Here is a 27,793-nt window from a genome sequence, read left to right on the forward strand (position 1 = left end):
GTGTTGAAACTTGGACTGAGGTACAGTTGGGCAGTTGTGCTGCATAAGGACACAGCATTCAAATTTCATATGAAGAGGAAAAGAACAATTACAAGATTCATGACTGCTGCATAATCAGAGCAATAAGAAGCTACAGAGCTATACTCTGGTTCAGTAGTTTGGAAAGGAAGTAGAAAAGTGAGGTGGCCAGAAAAGAGAACTATAGTAATGAATGAGGATTTAAGAAAGGAATCGTTGAAAGACATTTTAGCAGGTCATGTAACAAGAGGCAGTGAAATCCTGAATGTGAAGAGAGTAACACCTCAGATACTGCCCAAGTTTTACAGTGAAAGGCAGGACAGGGGAATTGCCAATTTTGAAATAATAAAAGCAGAAAAGTAGAAGCAAAATTGAGACATCATCACCATTTAAGAAAACAACAGGATAGCTGGGAGGACCTGTGAGAGAAGTGAATGTAAATTTGTATACATGGCAGACCTTTGGCTTGAAGCTAATCAGTAGAAAGAGGTGAAGGTGCTCTGAGAACAATGACAACTGGTGATAGTAGGAGGGAAACCCAGGAAAAATGTGTCTAAGGGATCTCTGGGTTTGGCAGGGATGTGGTGAGACCACTTTAATGAAATCCCATTTGCCCTGATTTGAGAAAAACCAGACAGGTGAATCGGGAGCATTTCATGGCTTACTATCAAATACTATCAGTAAGGTTAACATTTTAAAAACGATATTTGTTCTCTCCCTATGACTAATAGATATTTATTAAGCCAAAGAACATTACATCCTGGGTTATAGCATGACTATGAACAGGAGTCTAGGATTATTGGGGGTTTTATCCTAAAGGCCTTAAAAAAAAGGAAGGAAAAGGTGTAAAGTTTACATGGCAGTGTGCATGATGACCTAAGTGCCTTCTTAAAGACTTACTAGGCACTTGTGTGCTTCTTTGTGGAAGTTGCGTCCAACTGTTACTTTGTTGTTTCATTTTCCTTCCTTATGTGAATGCATGCAGGGAACCACATGCACTGGTGGATGGTCAGGTAGATTCAGGCAGCATGAGAGAAGCAGCTTTGCCTTGGAGAAGTTGCCCAAACCTAACATTGGCAGGGATGAGCGTGGCCTCCAAAAATGTAAAAAAAAAAAGGAAAACGTATCAAGTGATTAAGATTTATTTCGCTGAAGAAAAAGACTTTGGCCTATTAAACAGTTATTTTAAGTCTGAAAAAAAGCTTTGGCCTATTAAACAGTTATTTTGAGCCTGAAAAAGCAAACCTTAGAAACAAGCCAGTGCAGGGTAAGGAAGGACCTTTTTTTAGACTGTCTATTATCACTGTACTAGAGGTAGACATGTGCTAATGTAAGTAAGGATCAGTTAAGAATGTTTTTTTGTTTTGCAGCAATGAAAAGGTGCTGATTCTGCTGCTTAAGACTTAGGCTGTGATTTTAGTGATCTGAGTCAAGTTCATGCTCTGTGACTGATTTAGGCCCAGAGCCATAAAGGGGCTTAGGTGCTTAAAATATGACTTGACTGGGATTTATTGACCTAAGCCGCAGAGTGCAATCTCTGGAACGTGACATACTCCTTTACATGCCCATGTTTAAACAACATTCTGCTTTGTGCCCAGAACAGCCTTTTTTTTCCCCAGAATGGTGCAGCTGCTCGCCTGCCTGCCCCGGCCTGCCTTCGGAGCGAGCGTGCCACCGCGCGAGAGCAGGCCCGGCCGCGCAGGCTTCCAGCGCCCACCACCGCAGCTCAGGCGTGTAAGCTCCTTATGTAATGGCTGGGGGGGAAGCCAAGGGTTTGGGAGCGCAAACCAGAGCAGCCGACATGTCGCGCAGGGGCCATCTCTGGTAACGGGTAGATGATGCTGGCAAAAAGGACGGGCACCCCTTTGGGGGGTTTGGATGTCTAGCGCAGGTTTCAGGGTAGCATTGGTGCCAGGCTGGGGCTCAGAGCTGCGCCCCTACCCCGAGGCCTGGTGTTGGGCTCTCAGAGCGAGCCGCGCTTCCCTCACCAGCTCCCCCAGCTCCTTCGTCCCCCTCAGCCACGCTGCGTCACGCAGGACCAGACCGTGGGGCCGACACGGGATAAGAATAACCCCGAGACGAGACACTATTCGTAACCTCATCAGCTCCCTGCGCACCTACACGAGCAGCGGCCCTGACAGAACCGCGGCGGCTGCCCGCGGGCGGCTGGCGAGGCAGGGCTGCTGGGTAGGCAGGGCGGCCGGCGAGGCAGGGCTGCTGGGCAGGCAGGGCGGCCGGGCAAGCCGGGCTGCTGGGCAGGCAGGGCGGCCGGCGAGGCAGGGCTGCTGGGCAGGCAGGGCGGCCGGGCAAGCCGGGCTGCTGGGCAGGCAGGGCGGCCGGCGAGGCAGGGCTGCTGGGCAGGCAGGGCGGCCGGGCAAGCCCGGCTGCTGGGCAGGCAGGGCGGCCGGCGAGGCAGGGCCCGCCGAACGGCTGCGCCAGCTCCCGCCGTCCCCTGCGCCCGCCGCCTCGCACAGGTGCCCCGGGGCGGGGAAGGCGCTCTCCCCGCAACGCGGGGTTTACAGCCGGGGTGCGCTGCGCTGCACAGCGCCGAGGGCCGGCGGCCCCTCCGCAGCAGCCGCTCCCCCTGCCCACCCCGCGGGAGGCCCAGCCGTTGCGAACGCTGCGGGCCTCAAGGCAGGCAGGCAGGCAGGCGGGCAGGCAGGCGGGCAGGCAGGCACCCGCCGCCCCCCGCTCGCAGGGAGCCGCAGGCGGGCTGGCCGCTCCTCCCTCCCCGCTGGCACGGCAGTGAGGGAATCCCAGCGCCCAGCGGGGCGGTCCGCAAAGGGGAGGGGGCCGGGGCGGGGCCGGAGGCAGGAGGCCGAGTCACCGCTATAAAGGCCGGGGCGGCGGAGGTAGCTCCGCTCGCCGTGCTCGCATCTGTGCGGTAGCTGTGTCCGCCTCGGCCCTCCCTAGCCGCTAACATGGCGCTCTCCGGCGACCCCCATTTCAAGAAGCTGGTGGAGTGGCACAAGGCGAACTCCTCCAAGCTCGTCCTGCGGCAGCTGTTCGAGGCCGACAAGGATCGCTTCCAGAAGTTCAGGTGAGGCCGGGCAGCCCCCGCCCGCCCTCCCCCGCGGCTGAGCGGGGCAGCCGCCGCCCCTGCCCTCCCCGGCGACCGCCGCGGCCCGCCGGGCCCTCGGGCTGCCGGCACGCCGGGCACTTCCGCGTGGGAGGCCCGAGGCTGCGTGGGGCCGGCTCCCTCCTTCCCTGCCTCTCTCCCTCAGGTGGGCGCTGCCGCAGCGCCGGGGCCTCGCCACGGGCGGGAGGGATGCGGAGCCCTGGCGGGCGCCGCGTTTTCCGCGGGGGCGGGCAGAGCCCCCCGCCGCCCCCCTCCGCTGCCTCCGGCCCGTGGGGCCCCGGGTGGGAGCGGGGCCCGGCGGGGGGGGCACCGCGCACACGGGCGGCGGCTCTGCCCGCTGCCGCTCCCGCCGGCGTGCGGGGGTGGGGGCCGGGGGAGGGCGGCCGCCGCTGGCTGAAGCCGCGCCGGGCGGTCGGAGGCCGATCGCAGGCCGGGCACATGCGCCCGGGGCCTGCGGCGCCCGCCGGGAGCGCGGCGTGGGCGGGCGGGAGCCCCTCCGCGGCGCGGGGGGCAGGTGCCGGGCGGGGGGGCCGCTCCTTGGCAGCCCCCGAGGAGGGCGGCCGGGCGCGCTTGTCCTTGACTCAGCCTTGCAGCTGGGTACGTGCCGGGAAGCACAGCGCCGGGCTGCGGCTCGCACAGCGGCATTGTGGGTCCTTCGTTTCGCAGTCTCTCGCACCCGTGCGCTTAGTCATGATTAACTCCGCGATAAGATAGCCAGGAGCCATCCATCCGTGTGCCTCTACCTGTTAGCAGCACGGCGGTGCCTGCCCCTGCCCTCAGCTGGGGAAGGGGGAGATCTTCAGTGGGTTTGGCTCTCCCTTGTCTCATGCTATCCATGTTACAGAAAATGCATTGCAACATTTTTGCTAGAGGAGGAAGTAAGAGGTGGAAGCGGTATGGTAACGTTCAGCGGTTTCATCCTGTAAAGTAGGACTAATGTTTTCTGTGCGCTGGAGACTGCTGAGAAGTCGTGTGTGTGGTTCCATTGTTGGACTATACCAGCAATCTGAAAAGTCATACTATGTAGATGCATCCCTGGCTTGAGTTTTAAAGTGAGCCTGGGTAATATGGATACAGTGAGCTTCTGTTCTTGAGTGTTGATGTGAGACTTGTTGCATATATCGAGCTTTTCATTAGTGTCCCAGGTGTAAAGTGACTTTTCTTTCCTTTTGAGCTTATTAGATGCTTCTTAAGTTAAACATTGCATATGAAGTCCTGCATACCAGTATATGAGAGTTAAAATGTCATTTGCATTGATGGAAAAGGTATGCTAAATTTTGGAGTATTGACTTAATTTGGCTCTTCTAACAGGACTTTTTATGCTGTTAAAGAACTTAATATTATCTTATACAAATCTACTAGCTCTTCTCTAATAGTGCTAGTTCTGGTTGCAAGTTTCCCTTATCTCCAGTATATCCCAAGAGACTGAATTTGGTAACACCCTTGGAACAAAGGAAAGCTGAAGCAAAGTAGCTGAATAAATCAAAAGGTATAATCAAGAGGCTTCTTATAAGGTTCCTCCCTGAATGGCTTGAGCAAGAAATCTTACTGGGGATAGCACTGCATCTTGATCTCATTGGCTGTCACTTTAATATTATCCAAGCTACTTTAACCATAAAATATACGCTCGCAATCTCAAATAGCCTGTATTTAATTGCTCTTGTGAATGGGTAATATACTTTGACTTTTTTGAGTGTTACACTGTCACTGTGTACCATTAACCAAAGAGAAGGTATTTGTCAACTGTTGTTTCAGGCACACATACTCATCTCTAACATGTTTTCTCCATGCTGAAAGTAGTCAGAGTGTCTCCTAGAATCTGTTCATCAGACTTCTTGTGAAATGTTCTTTACCAAGGTTATCTGTTTCAAATAGCTGCCCAACTTAATGTCCTTTTGTGCTGCCCATAAGGATAGGAAATAGTTGAAGTTTACTTTATCTTAATCCTTTCTTTTCATTATTTCAGTCCTGTTTCCTGATAAACCAACACGTTCTAGACTACCATGAGAACTTTCTCATAGCAAAATAAAATTGCAGAACTTAACTGGGTTAGTTTGACAGATCTGCTTGTCTGCTTCTCACTGATTGCCCCTGTATGAGCCAGATCAGCAGGATGGTGGTAGTTAACATCTGTTGAAGGCCTAAGCAGTCTGGAGGCTTGGCCACAAGGTCCTCTCTGTAGTTTACACCTTTCTCCTCATGTGAAATTAATCTTTATGAGTACACTTCAGTTAGTTTTGCTAGGTATTATCATAAAATCATTGTCTATCTCTCTTTAGAAGGAAAAGAGAAACTTACACCCACGTAAAAATGCTTCCTGATGCTGGTTCTGGAGAAATTTCAGACTTGTGCAAATAATTTTTAATCTGAATATTTTATCTCTGAGCACAAGTATCTGTTTAATGTTGTTATAAGAACCTTACAGTCACTGATTGTGTCCTACAGAATATACATAGAAGATTCTTTCTTCCTTTTGTACTTTTTTTTTCCTTGGAATTTTTATATCCCGTTTTCCTGATTGGGAGTGTAGTCAAACCTGTAAGGTACACATTTGGCTTTCTCTGCTACCGAAATGTAAGGTCTGGTAGGAACAGTGGGTCTTAACAACATGGGTTGTTCACTAGAAAAACTCTCCTAGTTTTGAAGGGGTTAGAAGTGATATGATGCAGCCATTCTAAAACTCAGCAGATAATAGATACCTAGATGCTGATTAAGGCACTCTTGATGCAAATAGCTAGTGCAAGATATAAAGCACTAGTGTTGCACTCCTGCTAGTTGGCTTGTCCATTGCGAAGGATCAGAAAGAGCCTCCAATCTAAATGGAAAACATGCCACTAGGGAATCCATGTGTAATAATGCATTTAGGGGTTGCATACAGCATCTTTAGTTTGTGTTTAGATGGGAGATAAAAATCACTCTGAGATGCTGCAGGTGACCACCTGATTAAGGGCTCTGCATCACTTAAATGTGGATGTGGCCTACGTGACAAGGCTCTTGTTCCACCTGGGTAGTGCTACCATTAGCTGCTGCATTGCAGAATGGGTAATGTAGCAGAATGCAGCTGAGCTGCAGGGTTTTGGGCATCTGTTTAAGTAAAGGATGGATCTCTTAGTGTAAGAGTTTAAGATGAGATCACATTGCATGCTGTGTGTTCCACCTTGTGTGTGGGAAGCTAGATTTGGTAGCCGTTGCTTGCTTTTTTTGCATGAAATGTCCTGGGATACCATCTTTCTGCAGTTTCGTCAAATGAGTAGTGATTTGAATCCAGCCAGAATTTCATGGGATACTTTGTCTTCTAGGTCCAGTGAGACTGATTTTTATTCATATAAGTAAAGTAACAATGAATTGCAGAAATAAGGCATATCTCAGGTAAACATCAAGAAAAAATTATAAGGATCTTGTGTTCATGGTGTAGAACACTGCAAAAGACTATCTTTCTATATTAAACTGTAGATGAGAATTTTAAGACTTCTGCTTCTGTAAACTGAAGAAGTATTAGTAATGGCTTTGCTGTATCATTAGTAAAGTATGTTCAAATCTGAGACCTGTCTGTAAATAATTGCATCAAATCTCAAATAGAAAGACTTGCAGGATTCTTATTTTTCTTCTGTACTGTATCAATACATTTGGCAGGTGAGAGGTAACAGTCCTTCCTTTAGCTAGCCATATTCCAGGTATCCTTGCACTGGATGGTCAGGGTTTCAGGATTACTGTTTGCAGTACACTGAAGAGAAGGGCGATTAACAGTGTTGATGCTGTTTTTCCCTACTTGCCTCGTGTTCTTGCCTATAAAAGAAACACTCTTCTAAGATTGTGCTTGAAGACACCTTCCTTTCCTTATTTAGTGTCTCTTGTATTTTCAGACCAGAAAAAGGACGTTCCTGTGTTTTTCCTGAAGTTAATGAACCCACCCAAATGTGTAGGCCTTGCTGATTATTTCTGTTATTGCAAGTTCGGCTCCATTTTTCCTTTGCAGAATCTTGCCTGCTCTGTCACATTATATGTGTTTGGAATAGCAATTATGCCACGGTTTGTCCCTGTGAAGTCTCTGGCATACATGGTCACTAAAATAACAGTGCATATTTCTGTGCTCAAGTATTGGGAAAGAAAAAGCAGGGGAGATAATGAACAATGCAGAAACATTGAGGATTTAGATGCATGTAATTTCCTGTGGCTTGCACACATGGAGCAAGAGTGAGAGTAAGGTATAAAAGGCCTTCTGTGCCTTTTATAGAAGACCTACTGAATTACTTACAGAACTTTGATTCTTCAGTTTAGAGTAAATGTGTATATTTGGCTGTAAATTAGTGCAAAGAAGAAATGGGTAGAAAACTGCTGTAAAGGACTAGAGGGACTGTAGAACTTATCACATAGAAACAAGGCTAGTAAATACAAATGGGCTCACTGGATTTCTATTTGACTACCATTTCTGTGTTTCATCTCAGATGTAAACCTAAAAGTGCTTGTATTTTGACGTTAGGTTATAGCTTTCACATGAGGTTTAGTTAAATAATTTGGAGACTTCCACTGAGTCAGTGAGGACAGTGAGACTACACCATGTACAAATGGGGTTTAATGCTGCATAGTAATGGACAGAGTGTTTCTGTACATTAAGTTGTATAGATTTTTAAATCAGACTTGTTCAAGTCTCCGTATAAAAGGATGACTGTATTTGTTGAAAGGGTCTGTAGGAAGACAGTTTAATTTTTTAGCAGCAAAAGAATGTGGTAAGCTTTTTACTTATGATATATTAGGAAAAAGCTAATTATTGTTAGAGAATGGTAGTGGCTCAGTGAAAACAGAATGTGATTGTCCAACTGTGCATTAAATATACTTCATTGTATTTGGACTTTAATAAGCAGAAAGTGGACACTATAATTCAGCTTGTTGAAAACCATGGTCTTCAATTAAAACAACATACTAGTAAGTCATTTTATGAAACTTGTGGGGCAAATTAGTGCCTCAGGTCATCTTTACTAACCTAATATAATTAGGATTCCAATTACTTTGTAATCTGTAGAGGAGTTATCATTGGCTTAAAACAGTCACTCTTCAGGAACATGCAATTAAACAACCTGTTTGTTTTGACAGCTTGACTCTGAATACCGATCATGGGGATATCTTACTGGATTATTCAAAGAACCTTGTTACAGAAGAAGTGATGAAAATGCTGATGGAAGTGGTAACTCTAACATGTTGAATTAATAAACCAAATAATTTTTTAAAAATGTTAACTTCTACCTGCAACTGATTATTCTAGCATTGCTTATATACATTTAGCTCTGGATTTGAGACACCATCAAAGTTAAAAGGCATCTGTTTACAAGTCTTGGCACTGTTCAAAGTCTTGCACTGTCATTTAGCCCCAAGGTACAAGGCCATTTTTCAATGTGCAGATCTGTTTCTTGTGCTGAAAAGATTTTTGTCTATGTAACAGACCAACTGGCATATGGCACTGTTACTGAGGTCTGCCGTAAAATAAGAGAGATTCATATAAAGTTGTAAGAGAAGGTGATGTCTTCTATACCTGCAATTGAAACAATACTTCATATGTCATGCAGTCTTAGTTTCGAGATTCATTTGCAGTTGCATGTATTTTAAGAAAGAAGTTTGTGTCATTAACTTCAATTTAGCATATTTACAACCCTTCCTTAGCTATTGGTTCAGCCGAAGGCATAGACCAGATAGGACACAGATTCCTAAAAAGTGAAGAACTAGCAAAAATAACCATGGCAAAATTACTTTGGCTACTCTTCCATTTTAAAAAAAAAAAAAAAAAAAAAAATTAGAAATTCCAAGCTGGTATAAAGAATCATTAATGAATCCTGTAGCAGTATGACAAGATGAAACTGAGTAATTAAGATGGATTCATTGCATCTTGGTCATTCACCACATGTTACTGTAACTTCTTAAGGAAATAAACAGCCTGCATAAAAATACTTGCTTTAAAATAGGAGAATCGATTTTTAAGCTAGAATCTAGTGGGTCTTTTAATCTAGTATCATAATTTTTGTTTCACTGTCTTACGTGGTAAATGTTCACACCCTTTAATGTAGCTGGACCTTTGTAGTGCATGTTGACTTCCTACTATTTTTAAGAGGAATCTATTTTTACATTTCTCAGGCAAAGTCAAGGGGTGTGGAAAGTGCCAGAGAGCGCATGTTCAGTGGAGAGAAGATCAACTTCACTGAGGTAAGGCTATTTCTGTCCATGGTTCTTCCCCACAGTTGTGCTTATATATTATGAATGTGGGTGCATCTGTGTAAGAGAAGTCTTGAAAAAACTTGGTCTAATTACTACTTTGGAGTGCTGAGTGGTTGTAATGTTTGCTGCATACTAACAAGAGAAATTTTTACAGCTCTGACAAAAAGACAGAAGAAAAAGTGTGTAAATGAAGCTATTCAATCCTCCCTTCAACACACATCTTACTTTTTTCAGAGATTTTGGTGGGTTTTTTTCCTTGTCTTCTCTTCCCTCTTTTGTAGAGGAAGATGGGTTAGGTCTTGCAAAGGGCATGGAGTGGAGTGTTGCATTCCAGGTGTCCCTTACATGCTTTTGTCTAATGTCAGTGTTCATAAAGCTTAGTAAACTGCCTACAAAGTTTTAGTGAGGATTGTGTAAGACTTTCTGCTTTGGGTTGTTCATGCTACTTATCTTTGGGTATGTTTAACAGTAGAAACTGTAAAAAAAAAAAAAAAATCTTGGGAAATCAGCTACCTATTTCAGTAAGAGGATAGTATCTTCTTTTTGTAGATCTGAAGGTTGTAATTATGGTTAAATCTTCACTAAAATGTACAGAAAACCAACTGTACCTTTTTTCTGAAATTAAAAATAGGATGAAAACTGGAAACTCAATGGTATAGTGTGATTTTATTAGTCTGCTTTAAATATTAAAGGCTATTTAGTATGTCTGAGGTAAATTCACAGAAATCAGTATTTCCTTTGACTTCGTTATTGACCGATTTAGCTGTTGCATAAGCTGTTTGCTTAAAATAATGCAGCAGTTGGACATTGTATTGTTTGTGAATGCTACATGTATGTAAAAGTGCCCAGACAGAAACAGATAAAGCTTCACTGGAGAAATGGTTCCTCTTCCTTCTGTATTAATGCGTTCAATTCACAGATGTAATTCTAGTTAGTGAAAAAAGGAAGTGGGAAAAGGGACTGATAAGTCTTAAATCTACCTGGATGATTGTTTTCTCAGACACTGCCTCTCACTAGCCTCATGTAACACAAATTATTACAGGGTTAGCCCATTGCTGACTATATATGGAGTCACTCCTCGTTCTCTACATGAGAGCAAGCATAGCAGCTGGAGTCTTCTCAGAAGTATGCAATTTTCACAGAAAGCACTTGAACACAATACTAAACTGTGATGTGTGTGGCTTCTGCTAGCTCCTATTTTGCTGCTGTCTTGATATGGCAACTTGATGAGTGTAGAAACATCTTTGTTATCAAGCTCTTTCTCATTTACAGTCAGAAGTTGATGTGGAATTGTATTTGGGTTGTTTATTTTTTTCTGTTTGTATAGAGTATAAAATCAAGTTGGTTTGGGTCTGGAATATAAGCATGTGGACAATGTGAAATTGTAATGAGACCTTAAAAACAGGATGCTGTTAAACAGCGTGACTGAATAAACCTAAAGCAATAAGACAGAAGGGAGCTGCTTAATGGCAAGAACTGACTTGTCCACTATTCTTGTTCAGATTTAGAACATTTTTTAGCTATTTGTCTTAGTATTTAAGACTTGTCTGTATTTGGTGCTGCAGGCATTGGCTGCATGGTGTGTGCTTATGTGGAAATTCTTTATAGTGCACCCAAGTGTGTCATTGCTGGGTGTTTGTCCCAGATGAGTTAAAACTTGCAGCTTGGTATGGCACAAAGACAGTGCATTACAAGGTAACTCATATCTGACCACTTATTATGGGGACAGTCTTCATAGCCCACCCGATATTTAGGAAATACTTCTGTTTAACAGTAGACATCAGGGCAAATATGACTGCTTCTCTTGATCAAGACAAAGCTTCCTTCAAGCCCGATAGTGAGCAGTATTTACCAAATACCATTCCATGTTTGAGTATTGCAGAAAAATTGCCTTCACCCCAAATTTAAGTGGGTACACTTTAATAACTAGCAACTGAAAGAGCTTTTTCATATTCCAAGTCAGTAACCACAAACTCAATGATTTTTGAATTAGCATTTGGTATTTAAATCATAATTTGGCAGTTCATATTGTCTGTGTTGTCTTTGTCTCACAATGCCTCTCATTGTAGCGAGGAACAATGAGGTAGAGCAGACTAATTTTTTAATTTGTTCATTAGTATTGACTAACTCCTTCATTCTAGACTAAAGCTGTTAAGCTCCTGAACAGCAAATCACAGGCCAGATTTCAATGCTTTGACTTGTGTATAACTGTGGAGAATTAATATAATGTGATGCATGCTAACAGATTTTTTTTTTCTCATAACACAACTACCACCTACATATCTGGCATGTAAGTGTTCAGGGAATATTTACTTGTGGGCAGTGGATAGAATAATGTGGCTATTGTATTCCTTGTTTGTCAAGTGTTTAAATACATGTTTGTCTCTTCCTATATGAAATGGACTACTTGGGATAATTGAGAAAATGCCAGAGAAAATAATTTTGGCTGCTTGTTATAATTGATTTTCAGTATCTTCATTAATAGGAAACAGCTTCATCCTTGTATACCTAAAGCATGCCAAAATAATTAAGATCACGGAGTACTGAATATTGTTGAATTCTGAACATCAATTATTAAATGCTTTTCAAGGGATTTTGAGCTTTCTTTTCAAAGTAAACAAATAAGCTATTTGTTTAATTTGCATATTATATGCTTTTGTAAGCCCTCTGCACCGATTCTGTGAAGTGAGAGGGTGATTTAGATAGCTGGTGGTGAGTGTGTGTATACATACACAAGCTACTGCTCTACTAATTCCAGTTAATCTAAAGGATCTTTAAGTCTTGAAGATTGTACTACCTTCTGGATGAGGCACCTGAGGTCCCTGGGTATAATTTGGAAATAGCTTCAACAATTTTTTTCCTTCTTGTTTCAGAACCGAGCTGTGCTTCATATTGCTCTGAGAAATCGTTCCAATGTGCCAATACTTGTAGATGGGAAGGATGTTGTTCCAGAAGTAAACAAAGTGCTGGACAAAATGAAACACTTCTGCCAGGTATAAAGTACCACCATAGCTTATTTCTCATATATTTGTTCCATACCCAGTCAGGTGGTTCTATGTGTATTGTGAAGCATTGATTGTAGGCTGCTTCACATGAATTATTGTGCCCTTGTTTGAGGTTTATAATAGTTCTGGCTCAAGCATGGAGTTGGACCTGGTTTTAGTATGATTCACTCTTCTCTCTCTGTTCCCAGTTGGGTTTTTCTTTAATGGGCTCTCTAGATCTTGCTCTTGTAGCAGTAATCTTGCATTTACTTCAGAAGTCTTGTAAATCATTAAGTACCATTCAAATATTGCCTTATTTCTTCTTGCTAATTTTTCAGCTACTTGACTCTTATCAAGTAGAAACTGCCTCTTAAAATTTGTGTAAAATCAGGAGAGAGGTAGAAGCTCCCAGATCACTTGCAATTTGATTATGCTTTGCTTAAATAGTTTCTTAAAGATCTTCTGGTTTTAGGTCACTTTCCTTTGTGATTCTATTCTGCTTGCACCTTTAGCAGCATTAAAGTTTTTTGTTCCCTATTTAAATACAGCAGTTAACCATTATCTTCAAATATCATTAATTTGTCTTTGATTCTGTACACCTTTAAAATGTAGGCACCTGTCAGGTCAGTTGAGGAAATGCTCTGAATAACTTGATAGAGCACTCTAATGAAGTCAAATTTGTGTGATAAAACTAATTAGTAAAAGCTCACAGAATAGTTTTAGTGCATTTCAAACATGGCTGTGAGGAACTGGGCCGGCTTGGTTGCTGTTGTGAGTCTTATGCAGGTGGTAGTGGCCAATATCACTGCCAACTCATACTTGTTCACCTATACAAAATGAGCCTGGATTATGTCCAGTTCCTAATGGATAAATGCCCATACTTGTTCACCTATACAAAATGAGCCTGGATTATGTCCAGTTCCTAATGGATAAATGCCAAAACCACAATAACTGACACTAATTGGTCTGAATTCGGTAGTTTCTTCAGATAATGTAACAACTGAATGGGCACAGAAATTAAATGGCCTGTTTTCCACTGTAGAGTTTTTAGCTGACTCAGATTTTGGTAGTGCAAAACAAGAGTTTTCACTGGTGGCACCCTCTTTATTGCTAGATGTGGTTTCAATCATCAGAGCCTGTGAATATCACTTTCCATGCAGATGTATCTTCTCTGCAAAATAAAAGTCATGTTAAGCAGTTCCTTTGGAAAGATTAACAAAGATGCTTGTTTCAGTTGACTCAGGCAGATGGGATTTTAAAACTATGGCAACATCATCTACAGGCTACAGGAATGGTATATATTGAAAATGGATTTTCTGTTTGGAAAAACAAAAAACTTGAACATCTGTAGGGAGGAAGAGCAACTATCAGTGTAACCAGGTGATATGTTGTAGAAAAACTGCTTTAGAATTGGGGGATGTATGTAGAAGTGTGCCTGATGCTAGAAAGATTCCTTTTGTGATTGGAACAAATGTAATGCATAGGTGGTACATGATGGACAAAATTCAATGCAGTGTTTTGATATTACTTGATGATTGTAATTCTGTTTGTCCAAACTCTCAGTAACTGTGAAAACAGCAAGAACAGAGCAGAAACCCATACTATGTGCTGTTAAGGTGAAGCCCAGAAATAAATCTTAATGCAAAACATACATGCAATAGAAAACCTTCTTGAATGTTTGTTTTGCCAATAAATATCTATCTCCATGGCTTCATATGTATTTTAATGTCTTCCTGTTTAGTTAGCGAAGTTGCTTCTAACCAAAGACACTTAAAGAAGCCCTTCAGGTTCAAATATCTCACAAATAGTTTAATGCTCAAGATTTTTTTTCATTTTTAGCTTGATTTCTCTTGCCTTTGCCAACACTGTTGTAAATGCTATAGCAGTCCACACAGAAGGAGAGTTTGATCTTGCAGTGTTTTTAAATATGTGCATTAGACTTCTAAGACTTAATGAAGTGTCATCTGGGGCATAACCAAATGTCTGGCTAAGAAGGTAGCTTTGAGTGTAGGCTTTAATGTCTAGAATCTTGAAAGTTGTCTTTGGAGACTTCCTACAACAATGCCTGAAAACACAGCCTATGTCCAGTGTTAGAATCACTAACTTGAATGTAAGTATAAAATAGTAATGGCAATTTTTTTTTTGCCACAGAGAGTTCGTAGTGGTGAATGGAAAGGCTACACTGGAAAGGCAATCACTGATGTGGTCAATATTGGGATTGGTGGCTCCGACTTGGTAAGCTCCTGACTTCTATACATCTTGCGCATCTCTTTGTGCATGTACGTGCTTGCAGTGAAGATAAAATCTAATTGTTGCTTCTATCCAGGGCCCTCTGATGGTAACTGAAGCCCTGAAACCATATTCCAAGGGAGGCCCTCGTGTTTGGTTTGTATCCAACATTGATGGGACTCATATAGCCAAAACCCTGGCTGAGCTTAAACCAGACACTACGCTCTTCATCATTGCATCAAAGGTATGTCTAATACAAGCACTGGGGTGTGACTTTGACTGTAAAGGAGTCAGTCCAAATAGAGATCTGTCCACAGGAAGATCTAGATCAGGGACTTCTAGTGTGGACTATTTCTAAACAGGCCTGTTGTGATTCATCCTAAACTTGCAGTGCAAGCTGGTGTTCCTACTGAAATAGTTAGGGATCCAGAAGCTGAAAATGACTTAACCTGAACAAGTACAACACATGAGCAATTTCATGTTGTCTAGGGTGTATTTCTCAGTCAACACAAGTCTAAGCTTTATTCACAGAAGTTTATTTTACTGTACTTCTCTATGCATGGAATGTAGGATCCTATGTAGTTATTTCTTTGAAACTCATGATCTTCTCGTCTCATTCCTTACTTTTATTTAAGGTTACTTTTGGTCCTTTATCTTAAGTACAGTGTTACTTGTTAACAGTGTTCTGTTTTTTTGCATTAATCTTTTGCATTAAAGAATTGCAGGTAGTTTGGGAATCTTCATTCTGTTTTAGTGTAGTAACAAAATACCTTCACCTAAATAACTTAAATGCTAATTTCCTTGAGCACTAAAAGAAGTAAAGATATTCTGCTGGTAGTTTATAAGATGACACTTATTTCTGAATACAGACTTAATAGCTGCCTTTTTTAAAGTCTTGCCTTGCTAATAACTTATTCTGTGAACATAATTGCCTGCTGTCATCTTCCTTTGAGGAATGCTTCTGTCTTAGCAGAGGAAACTGATGAAGACAAACTTCATAGTTATGTAACTTGGGTTGCCTTCATTTGTAAAGCACAGTAGAACCTTTTTGCTGTTGAAGACAGAATCGGCCATGCTCTATGGTGGTGCTCATTATCTTATCTTGGCAGTACTGCAGCTGAGCAACAACTTACAGAGTAATAAGGAAACTTCACAAAGTAATACTGATGGTCACTTTGAATAATTTGAGTTCAAGGATCACGGTTCAAAGCCTTAGAAGACTGCCAAATTGAAAGAGTAATGCTTTAATTTCTGTTTGCCAGACTGTAGTTAGATAATTGGATATATTTGGAAGAGGATGAATGGCATTTTTTGTTTTCTGTAACAGGCTTGTGTTTCATAATGAAATATTTCTGGAGATAGATGAGAGTAGGTTGAATCTAGTGTTCACCCTTAAAGCTAAATTTTGATGGTTGAGTAAATCAGAATGGTTGTAGATATCTGCAAAACTGCATGACTGAACTTCTGTGCACACTTCATGAAGCAGGAAAATATTTTCCTCTAATCAGCAAAATAAAATTATGGCAAGAGTCTTAGCAGCAATGAGTGTTCCTATGTGAAAGATTAAGAATTGAAGAACCAGAGGACAATCCAGCTAGGTTATCCTGTTTTGATGCTCAATTAGTTCCTTTTTAGTTGAATGGTAAAACTTCATATTTAGTGAAAGACTTAAGGTAGAAAATTTTAGTCTCAAGGTTTTGCATAACAGTTTGGGAGAGGGAAGATAGGAAACGGGGAATAATTAATCTAGTTCAGATACATGATAGTTTAAAACTAGATAGGTAAATCTAGCAACACTAATATTTACTGGGTTGATAAACTTGCTTTTTTGCTGAAATCTGGCAGCAGCTGTCTGTTATGAACATCTAGAATCAATCTGCTCTGATTATCTAGAACATACGATGTTTTAGCAGCCTGAACTTGTTTCAATTTTAAGTACAGTGTTTTACATACTTCCTTGTTTTATGATGTGCAGACTTTCACCACCCAAGAAACTATCACCAACGCAGAAACGGCTAAAGAGTGGTTCTTACATGCTGCTAATGATGTAAGTCTAATATGTTTAGGTTATGTAACAGAATGCAACAGCTTTTCGTTGTGCAGTTTCTCCCTGGTCATTCTGTGTGCTTTGGAGCAGAGCCAATAGCTGCCCAAACATAAGCTGTATAGCTCAGCAAATGCTGTACACACAACATTTCAGTGCATCATGGTTAGTGACAGGCTGTTATGTCCGATCGAAGTGGTAAACCCACTAGTTTTTCATTGTAAGTGGTTGTCATGCATTGTTCCCCTAAATCTTGCCTGTTAAGTAAGAGCATTGCATTTACCTTAGAGCTGGCTAATAATTTGGTGGAACCACTGACAAGGAAATCCAAGAATATGGTGTTTATGTGGCATTACCTGCCAATTCTTGGCAAATCTTTAAAAACTAAAAGGAAGCTATGGTTGGAGTGATCTACTGACATTTCTGTGGCAGATGGCTGTGCTATGAATAGAAACTTTGTATTCTCTCCTATTTCTAACCTGTAAAAGAAAAAAGCAGGTACTGCCTGCTCAGGTTATTAAGATTGTCTTTAACCTGTTCCAGTCAGGGTAGCTGTACTTAGTTTGAAAGCTGGACTTTGAAATTCCTCATTACACTACTGTTGCAGACAACTCATCTTTGTTCACCAAAACACTTACTGAAAGACAAAAGTCTAAATCTGGAGCTTGAGATTAATTGGTAATTCCAGATGTCTTGATCTTTTGACCCTATCTGGAAGGGTAGCACAATTTGTACAAATTCCATCTGCTCCAAAGTGATGTTAGTGATGTTCCAAACTGATAACATACTCTTGAGGAAATAGTGCGCTGCTCTAAGTAGTGGCTGCTTCCAGAGGGCTTCATGAGAATATTATCAGAATATTATCTTCAAGACAGGTATGCTGCCAAATCCCACATTGAATGCAAGTAAGATGATTTCAGGTTGATAACACAAGAATAACTGATGATGGGCAACAGTATTTTGTTTAAATGTAAATGGTAGCAGATCAGCTCTATAACCAGAAATTAAAATAATTAGCATTCTAGATCTAACAACCTGTTTGTTTTTATTAAGCCTTCAGCTGTGGCCAAGCATTTTGTTGCCTTGTCTACCAATGGTGTAAGTATAACAAATCTATTTTATTTTTTTCTATGCACCTTTAAGATAGCTTCATTTTAAAATCCAGTAAGGAAGCCGATCTTTTAAGACACCATTACTTGAATACCAATAGTTAGCCTTTCTCTTGAAAGGAAGCATATTTTTTCTACTGAAAACAACTGAAACACTTCCAGAGTAATGAACTGTAGCAGGATTGGACCTTCATTATAGATTTGTGCTTTTTCTGCTAGAGCTTTAAATCTGAAATTAAGATCTCTTATACTTAAAATGACTGTCCTATTATTAATGAGTGTTACCTGTAATTGCTTAAGTGTGTGTGAATGCAGTTATGTGAACAAATACTGTTCTCCTAGGCTCCTCAAGTGCTGAAGCAATGCAGGTAGTTTGTGTGAATAATCTGTAGCATATGATGAGCATAATGTACCCTGATGTGGTGTTCCATGCAAAAGTATGAAGTAGAAAACCAATAGCAATTAGAAAAAGACTGCAATAATTGAGAGGCTATCAGGTACTGTGGTATGAAGTTCCTTTCTTCCGTTCTGGTTCTGTTAAATGGAAACTGAGTGTCAGTCCAACTTTTACCTGTATTGCCACTCAGATCAGAAAATGAGTGTATGTCATTGATTTTTTTTTTTGAGACTACTGAATAGTGATAGTGATCTCTGGAAATGAAGGTATACTTTTTTCTGATGGATGCTATGTATTTTTAAAAAAGAGGATGTAATTGGGGAATTGTGTATTTAATGGATACCCAACTTGTGGGGTTTTTATTTGCTAATATAAAGCTTTTTAGGAATGTTGGTTTTACTTATGGTGTTCTTACTTTTTTTTTTTATTATTCTAGCCTAAAGTTAAAGACTTCGGAATTGACCCAGAGAACATGTTCGAGTTTTGGGATGTAAGTAAATGTCTACTGTTGTGTGGTAGATGTTAACTGTTAGAATAATCTAACTTGCTTCAGAAAATGTTAACTAGATGTCAGGAAACTGCCAAAACCCCTAAACTATAGCAGTTGTATTCTCTGTACTGAAACATCAGAAAACTTGTAACTAAAGGCAAACTGAGAATGTCAGACAAGCAAAATGGTCTTGTCTCTTGGCCATTCCATTAAAATCCTGCAGTCAAAGGTCTGAAGAGGAGCCTTCTATATTCTTGGCTGTCTAATCAGCTGTTGGGTAACAGGAGATACAAGTCTTAGCTTATTCCTCTGTGTAAGTAGTTATTATAAGCTGTGACATTTGACTGTTGGGGTCTACTGTATATAATCTAGGCCTGTAAAGGTCAAACATCAGAAACGGGAGCCTAATTTGATATTTTATAGCAGATGCATATTTTAAGTATACTGCCCTTAGTCTTGGCCGTTATACTTAAGCAGAAACAGGTTGGTTTGTCTCATTGACTATGTGCCTGACAAACTGTATTTTAAAGCTGCCATTTTGAAATTATCTAGAGCATTACCTTTCTGTAGATAGTGTCATAATCTTGCTGAAGCAGGCTTTACCTATAGAGGAGCGATATTAGGAAAGCAGTTAATACAAGCTGCAAATGTAGTATTTGGAAGTGAACTGGAATCATTAACAGATCTGCTTCAATAGATGTTATATAAATCGGACAAGTGGGGTAACTTCAAAGTCTCAAAAAATGAATACTTAAGGATTCATTAGGGGGCTACTGTAAGGTGCAGGTTCCCTTGACCATGCCATATAATGTATAGTGAATTATCACCAGAAATAATATTGATTTTGCTGAAAATAGTCTAAACACATGCTGCTATTTCCTAATAGTTTGAATAAGTTTGAATTTAAGTGCCTTGCATGTCTCTTATCTAAATCAGTCTCTTGTTTTCAGTGGGTTGGTGGCCGCTATTCTCTGTGGTCTGCCATTGGTCTCTCCATTGCCCTGCATATTGGTATGTATTCCTATGATGTAAAATGCCAAAAATCAATCTGTTTGCTTCAGGACTATAACTATGGAATGCATTAACAGTAGTGGATTGTGGATCAGATTTGGGGCAAATATTATTTTACCCAGCCTACTCTGAGTAGTTGGATGCTTGTGCTAAAAACAATCCGTAATGCAATGAAAACATTGAGATTTTAGTACTGTAAATGCAGTTTTGGAAATTGCCCATACTTAGGTACAAATAGTCACATTGCATCTCTTTAGTCATTTGTGTAGCCAAAAGTGCCTGATTTATGTAAAGCCATGTCAGTGTTGAAAATTAGACATTGCAACTGACACTTCTAAGCTATTTAAGAGTAGGGTATTTAGTTTCTGAGAGTTACAAATACATTAAACATCAAAAGCCTCTATCTCCTGTTCTGCGTATGAGCTCTGTTTAGCACTGTTAACTGTTTCCTTCTCCCATTACTTCCTTTTGTCCCTGGTAGTTGTTCTTCTAGGCTGTCTAGGGCGTGGTGATACAGGAATGCTGTTTCTATCTGCAGTTGATTGTGGAGCAAACATAGACCCTCTAAATTGATCCCCACCTACTTGCATTGTTACGGGATAGCATTGATATTTCTGATGCAGATCTCAAATGCAGGTGGAGAGTACACAGTGAATGTCAAAGAGCTCAAACTGCTGTTTCTTGGTGAGCAGGCTGTTCAGCAGCCTTGCGTTTGTTCCCTCATCACTTATTTCAGATATTTAAAGTCTGAAACCATAATGTCATTTATTTTGCTAAATAAAAGCTGGGATCCCCTTAGACTGAGGTTAGAAGAAAAACATTGGTTTTGGTGTTTTTTGGAATGATATGAATAGGAGTTGTCATGTGTAGAAAAACCTATGTGATCAACAAAATAAACTTCAGTCAAGCACTTACTGTTGTGTCTGCAATAATCTGTTCATCTCTGCTGTCAGACAGATTTGGTGCTGACTGCTGACATGCCAGTCTGTCTGCACTTCTTGCTTTTACATCCTTCATATCCCAAAGCTGGCTTCTGACCGTAGGTAGAGCTGCTGCTTTGATTGCCAAAAACTTCATCACCATCTCCATTTTTCTATATAAGAATCGGGATTTCTGGCTTTGCAGGAAAGGATGGTATTAGTTAAACCACTCGTTAGTGCAAATGAATGCTGATTTAAATACCCTAATTATAGAGCAAAGAAAAATCAGGTGAATTGTTAAGAGAAAAGGGAAGCTGGGGGGGAACCTTTCTCTTTGAGAAGACCTTACAGTTGTTCCTCCTCAGACCAACACAGAAATCTCTGCTGTACTAGCCTTGCCCTGTTTTTTGGGGGATGTCTCTCCCACTGTGGCTAAGTGACTAAGTGTTCAAACTTGCTGAAAATTTTGTAGCCTTTAATACAGAGCCTGGTTTTAATGCCTCTGTTTTCCTTCCAGTTGCTCATTCTGCCTGAATGGGGATTTTAGGCAAAGGTTTTTGAAGTATGTTTCATGAAGTTGGACTTGCTCTAAGTCCAGTCTTTAATCATAACTAAATATTTCTGGCTTATGGGATGCAAATTTCAGGAAAAGTCGAAGTGCAACTTTAAACTCAATTAGTAGCTGGGAGCCTTGCTGTATACAAGGAATCTCAACTGTTTTATGATTGTCTCTACAAGAAAAATCAAGTTAGTCGTAACAGTAAATACAAACTGACTTTTTTCCCTTGTTAGGTTTTGACAACTTTGAGAGCCTGCTTGCAGGAGCCCACTGGATGGTGAGTGTGGGATGCCTATTTCAGATTTGCTTCTCTTAACAGAGTTGTTAGTAAGACAACTGAAAGCAGGTTGGTTCCTAAAGTTCAGCTCCCCATGTGCTCTCAATGCTTCCAAAACAACCATGCTTGGGAAGCTCTCCCTGGATCAAAACAACAATAAAAACAAATTAAGAGTTGGATGATGATTGCTTTATCACAAGTGTAATTCTCTTCCTTTGTCACATAGGATAATCACTTCCACACTGCCCCACTGGAGAAGAACATGCCTGTTCTGTTGGCCATGCTAGGGGTTTGGTATATAAACTGCTATGGATGTGAAACCCATGCCCTTCTGCCCTATGACCAATACATGCACCGCTTTGCTGCCTACTTCCAGCAGGTAAGGCTCAGACAGAGTAAAGGTTTCAAGAGGCAAATACGTAGATATGCTTCTGTCCTTGTTCTAGAACATGAATGCATATTTCTAGATTAAAATTGCAGTCACTTAAATTCATGTAATCAAGGGCCTAAAGAGACTGGTGCCAAGATTGGTATCAGCTTATTTGCTCAGTTAACTTAGATTTTTTTTTTTCCCTCAGACATCCATTATCTTGGTGTCCATAAATTAAGCAGCTGTATCCATGATACTTAAGAAATTTCCATAAATGAGCAGCACTCGTTATGGTTGAACTATGTATGGAAACTTTTACTGATACTGTGTGGTTCTGCAAGAAAGGTGATACTGCCCTTCCATTCTTTTAGGGTGATATGGAATCTAATGGCAAATACATTACCAAGAAAGGCTCTCGTGTGGACTACAGTACTGGCCCTATTGTATGGGGAGAGCCTGGCACCAATGGGCAGCATGCTTTTTACCAGCTCATTCATCAAGGTAAACTGAAACTATTCAATACCTTGTTTTGGAATTAAATTCTGAATGGCTACAAAGCTGGAAGAGTCTGCAGAATTGACACTGGTTTAGAGGTTGGGCTCTTATCTAACCTAGCATCACGTTGCTATGGTGCTCTTAATTAGCGGCTTTAGAAGGCTACAAGATGCAGGTTTCAACTCTACAATAAGGAGTGACAACTGTTTTTAAAGTGACTGAGTCTTCCAGTAACTCTGAAAATGGGGTGAGAATTGAAGACTTTCTAAGACTTCACTGTTGCGGGGTTATTAACATGGCTTTTCTTATAGGAACTCGCATGATTCCCTGTGACTTTCTGATCCCAGTCCAGACCCAGCATCCAGTCAGAAATGGCTTGCATCACAAGGTACTAAGTTCTTTGTCAGGGCACCCATATTTTCTTGTAGGTGAAGGCATTGAAGCTTATTCAGTATTGCAGTGTGCAAGACTTCTAAATGTCCCTTTGAAACTATACACATAGCCTCTGTGAACACTCACAATAGGTTTGAAAATACCTAAATTATAATTACATATTCTATGTAATATATGTAATACAGTGGTATTTTTGTTCTTGAAGAAATTGCAGCCACAGTTCTTGAGGCAGATCAGTGGTGTGGCCTGTTGGCCTACTGAGGCTGGAAAGAGTTGAGCAATTAAGTATTTGGAGAGAAAACTTGTAGGAATTGTAAGGAGTGTAATTCTTGCAGAGTAGGAAGAAGCAAATTCTCAGAGCTGATGAAAACTGCCTTAGAGATGCTGTTGCAAGTATTAAACTATAGGACAAAATTTAGTGAGTATACTAGCACGGCTAGGGTGATAGCCTTCTACACATACTTCTTAACCAGTCCATTTTTTTTAGTTTAATCTATCATCCAGCTAAGGATTTTCAGTGAACCATGTCTAACAAGTTTTTTAAGTTCCATAGGTGGAAACATGTCCAGGTCTACTGGACTTACTGCATTAGTTACTGCATACTTCAGAAAAAGCATGGTTCCTCATTAAATTTCAATCTTGCCAGACTTGAGATTACAGGTGTTATTTAAATTCTGTAATATTAACTTTTTGTCAAGTAACACCAAGTACAGAGAAAGTTTCAGCAGATGACTTCGCAAAAGAAGGGGAGAAAAGGTTTCATTCGATTGTAGATATAGTAAGAGTTTATCTTCAGTGTAATGGGTAGGACAAAACCACGCATAAATTTGCAAGCTAACATTAAGCAGGGCATAGGAAACTAAAAACTTCTACTATATTGGTAGGGATTAGTATATGGTGTGCTGTGAGGATTTTCCTTCATATGGAGTAAGTACATCTTAGTTGGTTACCTTTGACCAATCTTTGCACCTGGCTTTCCATGCATATGGTATAGCATGGGATAAAAGTATAGGCTATACTGGGTGAACTTTGTTCTCGCTGGGAGGCTTGCTGTCAGTTTCAGCAGGGGCAGGATTCTGCAAAACAATTCAGGTTATCTTTGGATACATGCACTAATAAAATAGTAATTGAGTCTCCTGGCACTCTGAGGTAAAAAGCAGTAGTGGGCATTATACAGTTTAAAACTACTACGCATTTTACTGCCAGTGTTAAAAACAAGAGTTGTAACTCTAGACTAGGTCTCAGTCTAGATTCAAACACTAGGTAAGGAAACAGTAGCTTGAGTTGATGTTTTTATTTCTACCTGCTAGATCCTTTTGGCCAACTTCCTTGCTCAGACTGAGGCCTTGATGAAAGGAAAGACTGCTGATGAAGCTCGTAAGGAACTTCAAGCAGCAGGACTGAGTGGAGATGCTCTGGAGAAGCTTCTTCCCCATAAGGTAACCAGGCTTTGGCACTTGACAGCGTTCCTCTATTTAGATACTGCGGTGGTGAGGGCACTGTGTTGGTCTGCTTGATGGAGTTTGCTAGTGGGGCAGTGCCCTCCGGTGGCTGTCAGGTGCTACTGTCGTGACAGCTGTGAAGGTTGTGTTACAGGTTCTACCTTGTCAGGTCTAGTGGAGCAGTCTGTGAATGGCACTCCTGTTAAAGCATGCTGGTCTGGAAGCCTTTTGAGGCATTTCAGAAAAGATGAGCTATCTCATCACTGCCCCATGGATATTGACTTGTATTTTACTTCTTCCTGTAGCCCACAATAGCCAGTAATGGTGCTTGGAGAATTAACATTTTGCCATAGTGTTTGTAATAAAACATGCAAATGATACAATTTTCTGGTTGAAGTTGTCTTTAAAGCTTTCAGGATTTTGTATTTGCTGCTAATACAAATAGTCCAATGTGGGCTATAAGGAAAATATAAATGTCTGGCTTCTGATGTGGGTTTTACAGCATAGTAGATGATAACAATGGAACTCTTGTTTTGAAAGGTCTTTGAGGGAAATCGACCAACCAATTCAATCATGTTTACAAAACTCAACCCATTCACTCTGGGAGCCATCATTGGTAAGTAAATAGATCTCTCATCTGTAAATGCTTGTTAAGACTTTATCAGAAAGTTTATTGATAATTTTCTTTTTCCCCCCCTGCTTATAGCCATGTATGAGCACAAGATATTTGTTCAAGGAATTGTCTGGGATATTAACAGTTATGACCAGTGGGGGTAAGTCTCTTTGATCTGTTTCTTGTATACTTATTTACTGTGGTATCCCCTAATCTGTCATGACTTAGAGAAAAGACAATGAAAAAATAAGTGTTATACTTAGAGCAAATGATTATAGGATAGGTTTAAAGGAAAACAGATTTTCTGGGGATAAGTTACCATGTATCCTTGTTCAGCCATGCATAATGACTTTGTAGATACAACTTTCGCTAAGGACCTTTGTTTAGTTTGATTTAAAAAAAATACTATGAATGCAGAAGAGAGGCAGTAATATTGAGTAAAATAGTCATGTAGGCTGAATGCATGTTCTGAGAATTAGAAAGGGGAAATAATTTCCATTATAGAGGGGAAAACAGAATTATTTTACCTCTAGAAACATTTACTAGGCAGTTTGAATGGCAGCTGTTAAGCAAAAGACTGACCACCTCTTAATTTTCCTATACTGGAGATACAAGAACATTCTTGGCAGGTGTCTTCATATATAGGAATCCTAGGTCTAATGCAGGCTGCACCTGTGACCAGGTTCATGATAGAGCTCCATGTGGAGAACAGCAGCTTCACAAGGAGTTTGTCACTTTGTCGAATTGAAGACTTAATCAGGAGCTAATCAGATTTTTTTAATCTGTAGTAATATTAACTGTACAATGTACTGTATGAAGACTATGCAGAAGAAAGAAGGATTGGGAAATGAGTAAGATTTTTTCATGTGAAACCTGCCTATGCTGTGGTGAGGGGTTATTTGGAAGAGAGAATTTGCTCTACAGGCCTAGAATAGCAGTTTACCCTAAGCTCTTGTCTTAAAGGTTGAAGGATAGGTCTTTCTTTGTATATGTTTTCTTAGAGCTATGCTACCATAGCAAGTTCTTTAACTAAAATATTGTAGTAGAAACTGAAAATGGAAGATTAATAAAAGCTGATGTCTGCTATAAACTCTGAAATTAGGAGTAAGTACACTTTACTGCAATGCATCAAAATCTAGAATGGCATCCAAAACTAACTGTGGAATGTGGGGATTCTGTAGAACCAGCCCAGTTTCTTGCAGCTGTTGGAATATCCTAGATTCTTACCCTGTCTATGGCTGTAACTCCTGGATAGCATGCTGTAGTGTTGGGGAAGGCTTCTAGGCCTGCAACTCAGCTGCTGTTTATTGTCTTGGTGCTACAAATAAGTGTTCTGAGCGATGTTATGTTCAACAGCGAACAGTAGCAAGCTGAATGCATTCTGCATTGAGGCAGGCTGCATAACACAAATGAGTACTGAAGACTCTGCTTAACGTTTAAAACAAAACTTTCTCTTTTTAGACATCCTGTAACTTGAGAGCTGTCTGTGTTCAGCTAAGCAGCTGTGACAACTCCAGTTCATAAATGGCACTGAGTTGAATAATATTAACTTCGTCAGTAATTTGTGAAGGGAAAAACATTCATCAGTGTTTGCTGTCAAGTTACTTTTTACTGGCACCTGTTTTTAATGTCTGTGGCTTATAGTAAATACTGTAAGTTGTTAGCACTAATGTTTTTTTTCTTCTTTTTTATGTTTTTATAAATGCAGAGTTGAGCTTGGAAAACAACTTGCCAAGAAAATTGAGCCTGAACTGGAGTCAGATGCTCCAGTGACATCTCATGATAGCTCAACAAACGGGCTCATCAATTTCATCAAAAAACACAGAGCCTGAAACGAAAGATTTGGAGGACATCGACAATCTAACCACCGAATACCCAAATCTGTTGTAGCTGTGCTTTTTTTTTAGCCACTTCTAACAAAAATAGCACTTTACAGATGTAGCTTCTTCACTTGTTGCAGTTAATCTTGTTGCGTCAAGTGTTCCAAATGAAAACTAGTTTTGTGAAATCCAGAGATTGTATAGTTGCTTTCTATTTTTGTGGCTGTTAATCTGTAAAGTGCAGCTGGTATGTTCCTCAGTTCTTATCCCTCAACTTCCTTAAAGATGTTCACATACTGATACTAGAAAATAAAAGGTATGATGGATGAGTAAAACTTCTTCACTCTGTATGTTTGAAGTGCAGACCTAGTAATGTTTGCGTCACTGTGTAAGGTCCTCTGAAGCCAAGTGAACTAGCTTCTGTCTTTTTGGACTGGTTCTGCTGTAAGCTGGAAACTAGAATGTGTTCAAAGAATAAAATCTACAGCTGTAGATTGTTCATACTGCATGATTTGATGCATTTTAGTAAGATACAAAGTTTTTTCAATGCTGCTGTGAAAAGGAAAGTTTACTAATGTTTGGTAAAAGATCTCTTGATTTCTCTATAAGCTATGGAAGCGCTGTGTGGACAGCTATCCAAAAAGGAAGAAAATTCCTGGTGTGACAGTGATATCTTAATTTTCCAAACAGTTTTCAAGAGTTTGTGAAGCATAAGCTTGGGATCACTTGCAGAAGAAATGTATTTTTGGTATCCTCCAGAGGCAGTTTCTCTCACTCTTCTTAAGTCAGCACCACTGTTCCAACAACAACAAAAATGTATAGACAACAACTATTTGTAAACAAGTTGCTTATCGTCTTTCATTCTCTACCACTGTTAGCTCCTCTCTGCTAGCAGACTGGCATGCTCTGGCTATTGTTCTGTAACACCTTTAATAAAGGTAAGACACGAGCTTTGAAAGGAAAAATGAGATGTTATCTGTGGTTCTCATACCCTGAACTCTTCATGACAAATGCTACTGTGGCTTCAGAGTCTAAGCTTGTAACTCAATGCATGCTTGCTGCACAGATTCATTGGCAGGATCAAAAGCTTGATCTCACTGATGTGGCACACTAATAACTCTATAGTGCTTGACAATCTGGCTGCATGGATTTGAGTTGTTAAACTTGGACTAGGTATATGTAGGTGCTTAGATGCTTTGCTTTTTTGATCAGCTTTATAAAGCAATTTCTCCACATAAAACATGGTCACAAAAAGGACCCACTAGAGGGAGGCATCATATTTTCTTAGAGGTTTTAAACCTTCATCCTCTTTCTATAGAGGCAGGTGTGAAGTGAGATC

The 27,793-nt window shown here is 40.7% G+C and overlaps 1 protein-coding gene across 3 annotated transcripts; it reads left to right on the forward strand.

Annotated features, from left to right (window-relative positions):
• The first annotated feature begins 2,896 nt into the window (after window positions 1–2,896).
• GPI (glucose-6-phosphate isomerase) lies at window positions 2,897–26,769 on the forward strand. Of its 3 annotated transcripts, none has more exons than XM_075715226.1 (18): window positions 2,897–3,058; window positions 8,189–8,279; window positions 9,221–9,289; window positions 12,175–12,294; window positions 14,437–14,520; window positions 14,612–14,758; window positions 16,490–16,561; window positions 17,612–17,656; window positions 18,501–18,554; window positions 19,505–19,565; window positions 21,278–21,321; window positions 21,548–21,700; window positions 22,063–22,192; window positions 22,498–22,574; window positions 23,890–24,018; window positions 24,562–24,637; window positions 24,728–24,794; window positions 26,343–26,769. In XM_075715226.1, the coding sequence occupies exons 1-18, from the start codon at window positions 2,940–2,942 to the stop codon at window positions 26,464–26,466; spliced, it is 1,662 nt and encodes a 553-aa protein (XP_075571341.1). In that variant the 5' UTR covers window positions 2,897–2,939; the 3' UTR covers window positions 26,467–26,769. The 3 variants fall into 3 exon arrangements, with proteins under 3 accessions (XP_075571341.1, XP_075571342.1, XP_075571343.1); XM_075715227.1 differs by having other exon boundaries at window positions 23,917–24,018; XM_075715228.1 differs by lacking the exon at window positions 14,437–14,520.
• Window positions 26,770–27,793: the final 1,024 nt, after the last annotated feature.

The sequence above is a fragment of the Pelecanus crispus genome, chromosome 8 (genome assembly GCF_030463565.1).
Source record: "Pelecanus crispus isolate bPelCri1 chromosome 8, bPelCri1.pri, whole genome shotgun sequence".
Classification (NCBI taxonomy): Eukaryota; Metazoa; Chordata; class Aves; order Pelecaniformes; family Pelecanidae; genus Pelecanus; species Pelecanus crispus.